Source organism: Diospyros lotus, chromosome 9, assembly GCF_014633365.1.
Source record: "Diospyros lotus cultivar Yz01 chromosome 9, ASM1463336v1, whole genome shotgun sequence".
Classification (NCBI taxonomy): domain Eukaryota; kingdom Viridiplantae; phylum Streptophyta; class Magnoliopsida; order Ericales; family Ebenaceae; genus Diospyros; species Diospyros lotus.
In genome coordinates, this window is record NC_068346.1 from 4,775,329 (window position 1) to 4,789,533 (window position 14,205).

The following is a 14,205-nucleotide window of genomic DNA, read 5'->3' on the forward strand; positions in this document are numbered from 1 at the left end:
TTAGATTATAAATTATATGATCTTTTAAACTTATTGAGGTATATGGATAAAATACCTTATCAATTGTAAATATATATTAGAAAGTTTTACAAGTTGTCATAACTATTAAAATATTTAAAAAAAATATATTAAATAAGTTATTAGAATATCTTATAACCTACATATAGTTTCTACACTCTTCATGATTTGTCAAATAGATATAATAAATTTTAAAACATTCAAAGAATTTATAAATTATATTTGGTCAAAATCTGAACTAACCGAGTTTAGGGATGAGAAAGGGCCGCTTGCTTATAAATTTTATTTTCATCCCTTTTAGAGGCCACTCTTGAGTGATATTATTTATAATTACATGTCTTCAAATGTTGTCGGTCAAATATATTTTAAAATTATTTAAAATAAGTTAGTTTTCGTAAGAAGAATGAATACAATCAAATCTACAATTTCCTATAAATTATGCTATTACTAATTACATGTATCTTGCTGTGGCATTATTATTAGTGATATATATTTTTTATTTTGAGATAATTATTTATAAATTAAAATACATACGAGAAACCGCAATATTGGTACAAGTATAAAAAATGGTAGAATACCTCTCAATTGTTAAAAATTAAGTGGGCGACACTTGTGATTCACATGTTATGCACATGTAAATAATGTTATATACCACCAATGTGATAATCTAAATGGTTATTTGTAAATGATAAAATTATGAAAACCAATGATTTCGAAACCTTAACCACATCTAGACAGTTGGTGGTGCCCAATCCATATTGTTTATGGGTTTATTTCTGAGTAAATGCCTAAACTAAATTTTAATATATGAGTGGGCATATTAAATAATTAATATATTTATATAATTTTTATTAATTAAGATATAGATCAAAAAATATAAAATATGAAAAGTATTTCAGATTTTTATCTTTTTTAATATATTTGATAAATTTATCTGACGATTTTTAAAAAAATATAAATAAACTAACATATAACAATAATCAAATTTGGGACTTGAGACACCTTTAATAAATGTTTTACTATGAAATGGTAGTCTAATATTTATAATACGATGGATTCGGACTATAATATAGTGAAATTTAAATTCAAGGAGGCCGAATGCAAGTTATATTTATTTTAAATAAAAATATATTTTTAAAAAAATAATAAAAGAATATAATTATAATTTATCAATACTATTTTAGAAGTATCCCACGGAGGCTAATAAAACAAAATCGGGATTTTGCATTAATATAATTTTTTCCTATCACAATCACCAAATTTTAATTTTTGTTATAATTTAATTATTTTTTAATTTTTTTATCGATTCTGTTAAATAAAACTAACGCGATATGTATTAGGATAAATGTCAAAATTATTTAATTGTGATATTTCTATTAATATTAAAATTAAGTAAATTTTTAATTTATATTAATATATATATTACGTAATAAATAAATGTACTATTACAGATACAAAATTAAGGGGGAAAACAAGGAATGCTGCGGCGGCGCGTGAAACCGATCGGTCCCCTACTCGCTCTACAGTGTTCCCAACAAACATTCAAGTTTTTAATTTCAAGACCATTTCATTCCATTTACCGCCCCGAACGTGCGACATGGACGTAAATACTAGAGCTTTAATTTTAATTATATTTATTTATTTATGTATTGATATGCCATGTATGTATTTATATTAATATATATGAATGTTAAAGTAATATTTTCAAATCATTTTGTATAAACTTACAATTGGGTCCCCCAATTCAAGTCTAATAACAGAAATATCAGTTAGGTGACGTGGGCCACCTGAACGACGTTGACTAGATTAGATGGGCCAATCAGAAGGGAGCCTCATGGCTAGATTCACGAGCCTGGCCGCACGGAATAAATTCAGACGGTTTGCCAATTGCCTATTGCCACTTGCCAGCGCTCTTCTTTTTCTTCTTTTTTTTCTATTTTTCTTAAAATAAGAAGAGTAGAAATATTATTATTTGTATAAATTTAGATGATTTGCCATTTGATTTAAGTTAAGCTCGATCTGTCCCCAATATTGCAACACTCAGATTTTGATTTCCTATCTTTGGTCTTAATTAACCTTAACTTGACTCAAATAAATAACAGTGTGCAATGAATTAGTTTGATTTTCAAACCAAACAAAATTTATCAACTAATTGAGTCAAATCGAAAAGTAAAATTGAATTGAATCGGTAAATTAATTTGAAAAATCAAACCTAAACTGTATAAATCGAATTGAATCGATTAAATCAAATAAAAAAAAATCAAAATGACCTATATAAACAAACAAATATCAAAACAATATCGTTTTAAAATTCGTTTAGTTCAATTAATTTAGTTATTCTAACCAAAAAATCAAAAACCAAACTTTTGATAAAAATTAATCAAACCGAACCAATAGGAGAAAAAATTGAACCGAACAGATAAGTTCACTCGATTCGGTTTGATTAATTCAGATAAATCAAATTTTTTATCTCCCCTACAAATAAGAAAGACTTTTATAAGATGCAACATAAATAAATTTTACTTAGGATTAAACTATCTATAATTCAAGAGGAATTATCTTCTATTATTAATTGATTAACTGGTGATCAAATGTTATTTTCTATAATTTAACAATTAATCATAATCTTTAAAATTTTAAGATAAATTAGTTTCTTTTTTTTTTTATTAGTTTTGGGTGTCCGAGCTTCGTCCAACTAATTCCCAGAGGTGGATGACCTTCCCCTTTGATGCACCATCGAGTAAATCCGAATGCGGATACAATCTATACATACTTAGAGTTAAACCTTTAACGTACTTTATGTATAATTTGTCTTCTAGTCTTATTACTATTTTCTAGCAATAATTCTGTCTTCAAAATCGCTGTGCTAATTCGAATCCCAATTCTCTGTGTTAAAGATAAATTATTTTCTTCTTAAATTCTAGGAAGGCACACGAGATAAAATTTATCTCTTATTGTTTAGAGTAACTATTCTTAAATGTTGTCTAACAAAAACACATAATCTTAAGTAAATGGTCATCTCTAAACTACCATAAAGAAAGATCTCTCCATAAGAATTACATTTAAATTACGATTTTAACCTTTCTTACTTACATTTAATTTAAGTATCGGAATAACTTTTTCGATTAGCTTTCAGACAATTTGGCCATCCTTTTTGTAATTTTATCAAGTTTAGTGATCCAAAACTAAATACTTCTTACCATTGAATGCATTTATTTTATCTATAAATATATTAATGTTTATATTTGTGCATCGTGGTATATAAATGAAAAGATAAACACAAGCTCTGGAGACTGAGCTTGGCAAAGCTGAATTATAGTCATATTTGGCATCTTAATCGTCAGAATGACAAAAAGGCAATCGTCATCATATCATGCAGTTGTCAAATTGAACTTCTCCATATAAATATATAAATATAATATTTTACAAAAAAAATTAATAAATTTTTCATTCGTGATTAATATAATATGTTAATAGAATAATACAATTATTATCATTGTAGAATATTCCCATAAATCTACTCTCAATACCTTTGAACATGCTGACAATAAATTGGACGGCTTATAATATAAATTTATAATTAGATAAATTAGATATACTTGTAATATTTCATATTTTTAAAATTATATCATATTGACTGTGTATACTATTTAACCATTATATTTAAGGGCGAGCCAAAGTTCAATTAAACCAAATTAATTGGACTGAACTAATTAAAATTGTCAATTTAATTCCGTTAATTTCACAAAACAATTCAATTTGATTAACTTACTTTGACAAAAGAATCACCTTAATTGAATTGATTGAAAATTTTAAAACACTGACATCTTTTATTTTATCAAAGTAATCAGAATATGGGTTACATGAAAATAATAAACGTTTATGATATGAAATGAAATTGCGAAAATGGATATTCCTTAAAAAAAATAAAAATAAATAAGATTCAAAACGAAATGAAAAACATTTTGGAAAGAGAAACGACTAAACGGCTCCTCCATACAACCTTGATCAGAATAGTAGTGCATTGTATTGTCATTTTTAGTTTATAGTCTCCAACGTTTTATATTTAACCCTAAATCCCAAAATTTTCAACCTCTGGCCATTTGTGACATTGCCCTCGTCCCCACCTCTTTATGCCTCTAGATTTCAACACTAACACACCACTCAATAACTAATATCAATGTCTTTTTCATTTTCTTTCGTTTTTTACTTCTTTATTTTCTTCCATTATTCATCTTCGTTGTCTAGTTATGTTATTGTTAATTGTTTGTCCTTTTAGAATAATTGTTCTTATGCGATCCCCAGTACTTATGTTATTGATTATGTCAAGAGAAGTAAATTGCAAGTATGAGGCGAAGCATAGGACGGGGATCAAACTCACGACCCACCGAACTAATATTAACATATCGTTTGTTATATCGCTCGATCTATGTTTTGGGGGCCTATTGTCTGCTTTTTTCATTCATATGGTTTGCAACTCATAATTATTGTCATTCGTCGCATTTTTCGTCCCTTATCCTTTACAACTCTTATTCTTTATCTACCTTAAGCATTCAGTTGAATTTGTAATTATATTATTATTTTATCTTTCAGCCTTAATCTTATCCCTCTACCATTAATCTTTTTCATTTGTCTATTCAATTAATAGATTGAATCAAATTTTTTTTGGCTCGTTCGATTTATTCAGTCTATGTATAAATTTAATCGGATTGGTTCGATTTTTATGGGTATAATTATATTAAATTAGTTTTCTAAGATTAGATTCATAGAACATTTTATATAATTACATGGAGTTTTGACAACATTTTAATTGATACAAAGTTGAGGTAATTTTTAAAATACAGGGTAACTGCTATAATTTAGTGAAATTATAAGGATGGGGAATGTAATTTAATATTATAAATTTAAAATAGTTCAATAAACAAGCGACACAGGTGGCGTGGGATTGGGCTATCATTTATTTTCTTAGATAATATTTATTAAAATAAATAAGATAAGGATAGTTTTTTTTGAATTAATATATAAAATAATTAAAATAAAATTATAAAATATTTTAAAATTTTTATCAAACCGTTTGTTAAACTTTTTAAAATATACTAGAGGACACATTTATCTTTTTTTTTATCTATAAGATCAAAGATAAATTTATATGGAAGGAGAGAGATAAATTTATTTAGATAAACTCAAATAAAAAGTCATGTAACCTTTTTTTTTATAGTCATCAAATAAATTTAACAAATATAATGAAAAATAATTTTATTTAAAATATTTAAATATCTCACTTTTTCTCCATTTATATATATATTGATTAAAAAATGCTACATTCAAAATAAATTGTTTAAGAATAAACAATTTATTTACTATCATAAAATTGTCATAGATTACTTATTTTTAATAAATAAAAATTATTATAGTTATGCTTTTTTGTATGAAAATACAAAATGATACAATGGTAATAACTTTCTATAGTTTTTATTTTTTTTTGTCTACTAACCAAATGTGAGAAAAAACTCAAAATATTTATTATTGTCTAAATACAACAATTAATTTATTTATAGCGAAAAGTGTATCAATTGAAGTCTTCAAATTATCTGTATAAAAGAAAATTGGCTAGGGGCACGTGTGAGTTTCCTGTGTAGTCTTTCCAATGCTAAAATAAGTTTTATGGTTTAGGTGTAGAATGTAGAGTAAGTAAAAGTATAGTCAATGGTGAGTTCTAAGTCTACTTTAGTGGGATAAGTGTTATTATTTTTTATATAAAGATAATATTGTCAGGTAAAAAAAAGTCACTTTATTTGATAAGCATATCGAATGCCTTTTAGATTTGTAGGAAATCACATCGAAAATGAGTTTGACTCATTGATTCTGACCTCGCATGAGTAATATTTGGAGATTAGATGTCTCTGAATTTAAAATCTTTTGGAAGAATTTTTCATGCTATGCTATCGAGAGAGAAGGACTTTTGAATTTGAGTAGCCTACATGGGTCTCCCTAACAAATATTTTTTTAATAAAAGCATAAATTTTTGTGTATTTAAAATATCATTTTAATTAAAAATAAATAATAGAACATAAATATTTGTATAACTAAATTATCCTTTTTATTTACACAAATTACATAAAAATTTGCTATATATTACGATCATGATATATAATAATTGCCATAAACGGCCGCTTCTCGCGGCTGATTCGTTGACCGGTCAAAGGCGTTCCCACCTTGCAAGAACTTCAGGTTCCTCCGCAAGGTGGATGGATCCCATACTCCTGCCACTCATCACACGCCACGTCACGCTACACAAAGAAGCCGCCTACGTGGCGCATTCCCATTGGACTTCTCCGCCGATTTGAAAAATGATAAAAAAACGGTAGTACAGAGAAGCCCTCATTCTAGGATGCCATTTCAGTCACTGAAAGTATGGATTGCACAGTAGAGATGGAGACAGAGAGAAATGCATATGCGTTGTTTGGCAATTCGGTCCCGAGCATGTGAATTGTCTCTAAGCTCGCGATGAAGGGAAGAAGCAAGAAACCCTAGGCAATGGATTACGAGAGGATCGAAAGGCGAGCTCATCAGGTTTGCAGCTCATGCTTTGATTTTATGTTTTCTTTTTGGTTTGGATGGATTTCGCTTTTCACGATGAGATTCGTTGACGAGCGACATTTCGTTTTCGGTTGGCTTCTGATCCGCCAAGTCGAGAGAGTAAACTCCACTGACGTTGCAATGTGAGAGACTGAGATATGTGTTTGTTGACAGGGAGGGGGAGGGCTTTCTCCCGGAAAATTGAGGAGTATGCTGTTGGGAGTGGAGAAGAAGAGGAAAGACAAAGAAGAGCCGCAAGATGAAGAACTGGAGTCTTCCTCCTATTCCTTGAGATCTCAGGTTTCTGAGACCGATGACTCTGGTATTGTTTATCTGAATCGAGTTTATTTATTTGCGTATATGTGAAATGGTATGTATATTCACATGATGAAGATGAACTCAATTTTATTTATTTGGGGGAAACTGTTGCTCAAGACTTTTGAGGTAATGCCTGATTTAGAGCGTGTTTGGCTTACCCTTTTTTAAGATGGCTTTTAAGCCTTTCTACTTAAAATATGTGTAAAGCTTTAAAGTTGGTTAACGTTTAAATTAATAATGTTTGAATAAATGTATTTTAAGTTTTTAACTATCATTTATACTGTTTCGTTACTAAGAAAATATGAGTAATATAAGCTGACTGCTTTCTTTGTATTTTTTTTTTTTTTCAATTTTGATGGCTGAGAGGGGAAATCAATTAGCCTTTTGGTTCTTCACATGTTCTACTTCTCGTGGAGAGTGGGACCTTAGAAGAAGATACTGATCTTGATATGATGAGAATGATTTTTGAAATGTTTTTGGGATCCAAATTTCCGGGCGGAAAACTGTATTTCTACCTGCCTCCCGCGATTTTCTTGTTGACTGGGCAGGTGCAAAGTACTTTACAAATTCAAGGCGAAATTGTATTTAGCTTTTGAAAGAGAAAGTACCATGGAAGCCTGGAGTTCATAAAGTAAACAAAAATTCCATATTTCCTGCTGAATCGAGGGCTTCAAAATTGCCAATATTATTGCTGTTGTAGATTTAGGGACTTTCCTAGTCAAAACTTGTAATTGCTGTGTATGGTTATGCATAAGGTGGTAGCTGTCCTGAGAATTATAAAGACGTCGATATTGTAAGTGTACGACCTGGATCCACGGCTTCCGTCGTAGCTGACTCATTTCCCACGGTTATGGTCAGTGACAATCAACTGAAAGATCAATCTATAGCCATCTCAAGAATAAGGTCTCAAGATGACAGTTCTCTAGATTATGATAGTGGGTATGAAAGTATGAGTGTGTCTTCATCAGTGTTTGAGTTTCAAAAGGCTGAGCGGGCTGCACATAGAGTGCCTCTTGCACCTTTCTCTAAACCAGCACCGTCAAAATGGGATGATGCTCAGAAATGGATAGCAAGCCCTACATCTAACCGGCCGAAGAGCAGCAACAGTCAAGTGCAGGGTGGGTTGCGGAAAGTTAGTCATTTTGGTCATGGAAGTCGACAATCATCATTGAAGGTTGTTGTAGAGGTTCCAGATCAGAGGCTGGTTCCTTATGAAGAGCCAGATACGAAGATGATTGATGCACGCCCAGATAAGAAAGAAAGCGGGGGCAAGTTTGTTGGTTGGGAGGCCGAACCATACCCTGTGCCTGATTCATATGGCAAACCAGTGGTCATGATAGAGAATTTTATTGGAGAATCAGCAAGTAAGATTATTTCCATTATTATATTTGTCCCCACCTGGTAGAATTAAAGTTGTGATTGTTGTTGCATTTATATTCGTGTTAGATGGGCTCCTTTACAAAGATAGTTTTTTCTCGAATTTCTATTATGGATCATGGCGTTCTGCTTGTGTAGGTGTTTTCTAAGTTTCTTACTAGGGATTCTGCACTCCACACTAATTAAAAATTTGGATTCCAGAACTCGATGCCAATTTGAACCTTTAATTCAGTCTTCCTTGTTTTCGTAGGGTGCAAAGCAAATTTTTGAGCCTTACTGAAAAAACAAAGAAGTAAAATTTTGAGGATTAGGCATGGCCCTGATCAAAGGTGATAATGGAAATTCAATAAAGTAACAACTAGTACCTTAAATAAGGGACCATAAACTAATTAGTCATGGCCTTCTGAAGAAACTGCAACCAGTTTCCAGTTTGTAGTATTATGCCCCTCAGTCTCATTGCAGATACAATGGGCTATCCACAGACATTCGGAGTTATGAGATATTTTATTTTTGTAGTTGGGTAGGTAATTTTTGGTTTTTTACATTCATCTTGCCTAAATTGGATTAGAAGTATAGAGCACTGTAGGGATGATATTTCACTGGAAGAAAGAAAAAAACTGAAATTTATCTCGTAATACTATGTATTTGCCAATGATTTGCATTGGAGGACATTTGTCAAGTGAAATTTGTCAGGTATTAATTGTTACTCAAAAAATGAAGGATAGGGAACTAGTTTTTATCTTTAGTTATTAAGAACTTATAACTTCATTAACTTGTGGAACGGTGAGAAAATTTTGGAACTGAATATGCATGCATTTTGTACTCTTTGCAGTTAATCTAAGCCGTCATGATTCATCTGTGTCTATCCATAGTGCAACAACATTTGTACCACCGCCTTCAACTGCCAGGTCAGTTTCAATGAGAGATATGGGTACAGAAATGACTCCTATTGCCAGCCAAGAACCTTCCAGAACTGGAACTCCTGTTAGGGCAACGACACCAATGCGCAGCCCATCATCTTCTAGGCCATCAACTCCTCAAAGAAGAGCACCGGCTACATCTCCTATTCATCCTCTGAATGACCATTTAGATCCCAATAAAAATGAGTTGTCTGAAAAAGAACTGCAGATGAAAACAAGAAGAGAAATAATGGTTCTTGGAACTCAACTGGGTAAAATGAATATTGCTGCCTGGGCTAGCAAAGAAGAAGAGGACAAGGATGCATCTACTTCTCTGAAAACTGTAAGAGTTGGACAGCCATCTAAAAGTGTCATTGAGACACGTGCAGCGGCTTGGGAGGAGGCAGAGAAAGCCAAGTTTATGGCCAGGTTTTTTCATTTACTCTTGATTCAAATTTTCTTTGAGTTTTCATATTAGATCAACTCACCTGAGCTGGTGCTTGGATTCAAGATACAAATTGCTATATAGGCGTTTGACTGACTCAGAATTTCTTGGACAAACCTGTAATAGGTCTTGAAATCTGCACTGGTGTCAAATTTGTGTCCTCTAGGACCATCCATCCCTGTTGTCTTTTCTGAGTTAATATTAGTGAAATACTAGTTCTGGGTTAACTAGAGATTTTTGTGTTTGAAAGTGATACAAGATTGACTTTCTGTTCAACGACTTGAGATATGCCCTTTTGTATGCTGAAACTCTTTTAAGGAATCTAATGGCTTGTTAGAATATGGAAGTCGATGTCAAGGATAGTCACTCGTCAGTAGAACTGATTTACTTACATAACATGGGTAGTTCATCCATGAAGGAATTCATTCATTGCCCACAGTTCTGGCTGAAGACGCGAACTAACTCTTACAGTCTATCAGGTTCAAACGCGAGGAAATCAAGATACAAGCATGGGAGAACCATCAAAAAGCCAAGGCAGAAGCTGATATGAGGAAAACTGAGGTGAGACTCAGTTTGGCTTTAAGCATTTTGTTTTAATAGGCATGCCACTTTCCTCATTCATTTCCACTGCATAAACTCATCGATATCAAGTAGGTTTGCATAGATTGGTTATCTTCTTGATTGTATGAAGGTCTCTTGTAAACTTCGTGTTTCTCCAGCTCATGCTTTTTTACACATATATCCATTATATGACTAGTGCTTCATTCCTTATAGTTCAAAACATCTCAGATGTATGGGTTTGTTGTAGCTTAGGGATTATAGGTGAAAATGAGACAGGAGGGGTATATGGGATTGCTACTAATAAAGTAGAAACCAGCACTCATTATGCATTTGTATTGAACTAGACCTGCTGCCTATATATATGGATCTAGAAAAAATTGGGGCTACTATGGCAAGAGTCTTTGAGTAGTTTGAGTAGAGTATAAGCAGTAGCATCTTCTTATGTCTTTGAAGTTGGTTTGTTCGAAGTTGTTTAAATACGATGGATACAAATTCTAGGCAATGTGTATCTGCCTGGAGGATATATCGGTTTTTTATTGTGTTTTCTTGACTCATACAGGGTTTGCTCCCTTCTGGAACTTCATTCTAAGAAATTATTTTCTTAAAAGTAAGATAAATACTATCATATTTTTACTCTTATAGCTACAGTCCTTGTAGTTTGTATTTGAAGTTTTAATGCCTTTTGTTTTACCATTTTTGAAGACAACCACAATTACTACTAAAACTCATGTCATGGCTCTTTAAACCCTCAAACCCCATTTATGGGAGACAGATAGAAAACACAAAGGGTTTTTAAGCTACCAACCCTGAGGATTATTCGATGAAGTTTTTCATCTTTTGTACCAATTCCCTTGGTCATTTACTTCAAATATATTCGCCTTCTAATTTTGGAGAAGATCCGTCCTTTTTATTGATTTTTTTTTCTCTCTTATCTCTTTCCATCTCCAAAATGAAGGAAATTGGTCAGTAACCTAAATTTGAGAAATAAGAAAAGGCGGACTTCCCAAAACAGCAAATTAAGTAATTAGGAATGATGTTAGAATGTGGGAAAATATGGTTCAATGCACTTAAAGTCAAGCAGCTGCCTTGACACAGATGTTTCATACCGAGTTTTGAACTTGCAACCCTCGGGATTGTCCAAGCTAATCCTTGCCGCGATCTTGGGGTTGCCTAGTGTATGTTCGAATCTTGTTGACCAGCATCAAAAGGCATTTTCTAGCTGGATTCTTGGGGGGCCACGCCTGCTACAATGAGTGGTGGGGTCTGTGTTGCCCTGCGTCCTGTGTGTGGCTGATGCGGTGCTCCACTCATAATGCTATATGGTGGGGTCTGTGCAGGCGTTGCGTGGCCCTTGTGGCTGTTGTGGGGCTTCGCCTGCCATATGGTGGAGCTTTTCCTGGCTCATATGGATGGGGCAGTTTGTATGGACTCGTGGGGATTAGTTGGGCCAAAGGTCTGAATGCCCCATGTTACAAAAAAAAAAAAAAGTTGAACTTGCAAACTAGAGGATATGAAGAATCATTCAGAAGTGAATCATAAAGAAGCAATATACCACTGTCAGTTGAGATAGATGTCTGTCTCCCTTTCTCTCTCTGCATTCATCTAACACATTAACACATATTTACTTCTCTCTGTCAATCAAATTCATCAATTAGTTCTTGCTGTTTCTTGCATTAGTTAAAAAGGGTGCCTTTTTTTTGTACCCTTTCATCTTATGAAGTTTGCAGAATTATAGAGACTAGACTAGATGAGTAAAAAAATTAAGGACTGATGAGACTTATGAATGAAGGCATACGGGAAACATTTGGATTGCTCCAGTTCAGGACAAAATGGGAGAAAACCAGTCAGATTTGGACTGTAGTTGTGAAATAGAAACATCAGTAAAGTTGAAGAAACTTGCCTGAAGAGTTGGTGGGATAGTGAGAAAAATTCACTAACAAAAATATATGCACCAAAGGTTGGGTGTCCAGATTTGGATGCTGTCAGTCTATCCCAGATGTCTGGAGGGCTTTGTTTCAGTTGAATCCATAGGAAGAGGAGGAGGTTGTAATGAAATATACATACTCTATCTAGCCATGGAGATAGAAGGCTTTATAGCCCTCCTTATTTCACAGCATCTGATTGTTTAACCTGAAAACTAATTAGTTAGCTTGGTGACCTTCAAATCTGAGTTTTTGACTTTCTGATGACACACACAGAGACAAATGGACACATATAAATGTACAAACGTAGAAGGCTTGCTATAAAGTTCCAAGCCATGTGATGGGAAAACCATAAAATAGAATAAGAAGATCATTTTCTAAACATCTAGCATTTAAAATGCCCTTTGAGATCCCAAAGGAATTTTCCAACAAGATTTTGGTCTATTCCTTTTGTTTGTTTATCGGTAGGGTTCCATAGGTGTTGTGATTTTTTGTATCGCTTTGAGCTATGAGCTCCTGTTAGTGTAGCATTCATGGGATGTGAGCAGCTCCATAGGCTCTCCATTCAGGGTCAAGCATGTCTCCGTGTGCGCGTGATTGTTTTTACTTATGATATTTTCTCTATGAATTATAGTAATAGTATGTCATGTTTTACTGATTAGACCAAGTTTGGGTACTTGTGGGGGACCCATCCGCTCAATTGCAGGCTCTTGCCCTAGTATATTACCCACTCACCTAAGGTGCTTGCCGTATCCCTCAGTATGGCTGGAGAAATTCACCACCTGATCACTTTACTAATTGCCGCTTTTAAATATGATCTCCACATGTCACACCATACCCTGTTTGTGGGTTGTTTCTCTGGTTGCTCCACATTGTTTGTGCAATCCTAAATATGCTGTGGGCCATGGCTTTGAATACTCTGTTCTCTACGAACTCCACTCCCCCACTATAAGTGCCACTCATCTACTTCTGAGATCAGGTCACCCCACTAACAGGTAGCGGTATTTGATCACATCCCGTGGGTGAAGTCGTCCCTGAACTTTAAATCTGGAGTTCTGACCTTTGTTAACAGATCATTGCAACTTACAGAAAGAGTCCCTTGCTTCTTTGACTCTGTATCTCCATGACCGCCCTCTCTCTCTATGGACCATGTAGCTATTAATCTTGAATGGACATGGCGTACCAATATTGGTGTACCATTTTGGCATAAAGTTAAAAGCAGTTAAAAATCTCTTGTTGCAAAATATAATCTGTAGTTTCACACTTTGCTAAATGAGTTGCGGATATCGAAACTCTTAATTCGGGCATGCTCCTGCTCCACACTATGTTGCACGGAAAGGAAACGGAAAACGTTTCCGATAAGAAATGGAAACGTGGAAACGAATATTGTTATAAAAAAATAGGCATAAATAAGGTCCAAAACGAGAATAGGAAAAGTTTTAGAAACGTTTCAAAAATGGGAAAACGACTCCTATGAGGCGTTTTCGTGCAACATAGGCTCCACAGATCCGTGAATTCGTTGATCCTCGCAAACTAACACTCATGGCTTACAGGTAGAGTTGGAAAAGATGAGATCACGAGCTCACGACAGACTGATGAACAAGCTAGCAATCCTGAGGCACAAGGCGGAGGAGAAGCGGGCAGCAGCTGACGCCCAGAGAAACAGGCAAGCTGCAAAGACAGAGCAGCAGGCAGATCATGTACGCCAAACTGGGCGAATTCCATCCTCATTTTCATGCTGCGGCTGGTGCCCTTGAAACCTGAATCACTTGATCGAGGCAGCTTTATGTTTTGGGTGAAATTGCCAGAGCATAGTGTAAAGCTTACAGGTACCCTCTCTTGTAATTTGTGTATTTCATTTCGTCATTCTCTTGAAGCTTGACTCTGGTCACCGTGACTGTGAGATGGTAAGGCTAGAATGAAGCTTTTCTTTGGCGTCTCTGTCTCCATGTCCCCTTCTTGGAATTGTACTAGTCACATACAAAAAGATGACTTCATTTAAGCTCAGTCTTAAATAGACAGAAACCAATTTCAACAAAACATAAAATGTAAGAAATGAAGCTATTCTCGTATTTTACACACAGCA

General features: G+C 33.7%; 1 protein-coding gene across 1 annotated transcript; it reads left to right on the plus strand.

Annotated features, from left to right (window-relative positions):
- The first annotated feature begins 6,400 nt into the window (after positions 1-6,400).
- Positions 6,401-14,205, plus strand: LOC127810521 (uncharacterized). The gene is made up of 6 exons (XM_052350050.1): positions 6,401-6,591; positions 6,772-6,919; positions 7,671-8,279; positions 9,125-9,620; positions 10,116-10,197; positions 13,673-14,205. The coding sequence occupies exons 1-6, from the start codon at positions 6,556-6,558 to the stop codon at positions 13,874-13,876; spliced, it is 1,575 nt and encodes a 524-aa protein (XP_052206010.1). The 5' UTR covers positions 6,401-6,555; the 3' UTR covers positions 13,877-14,205.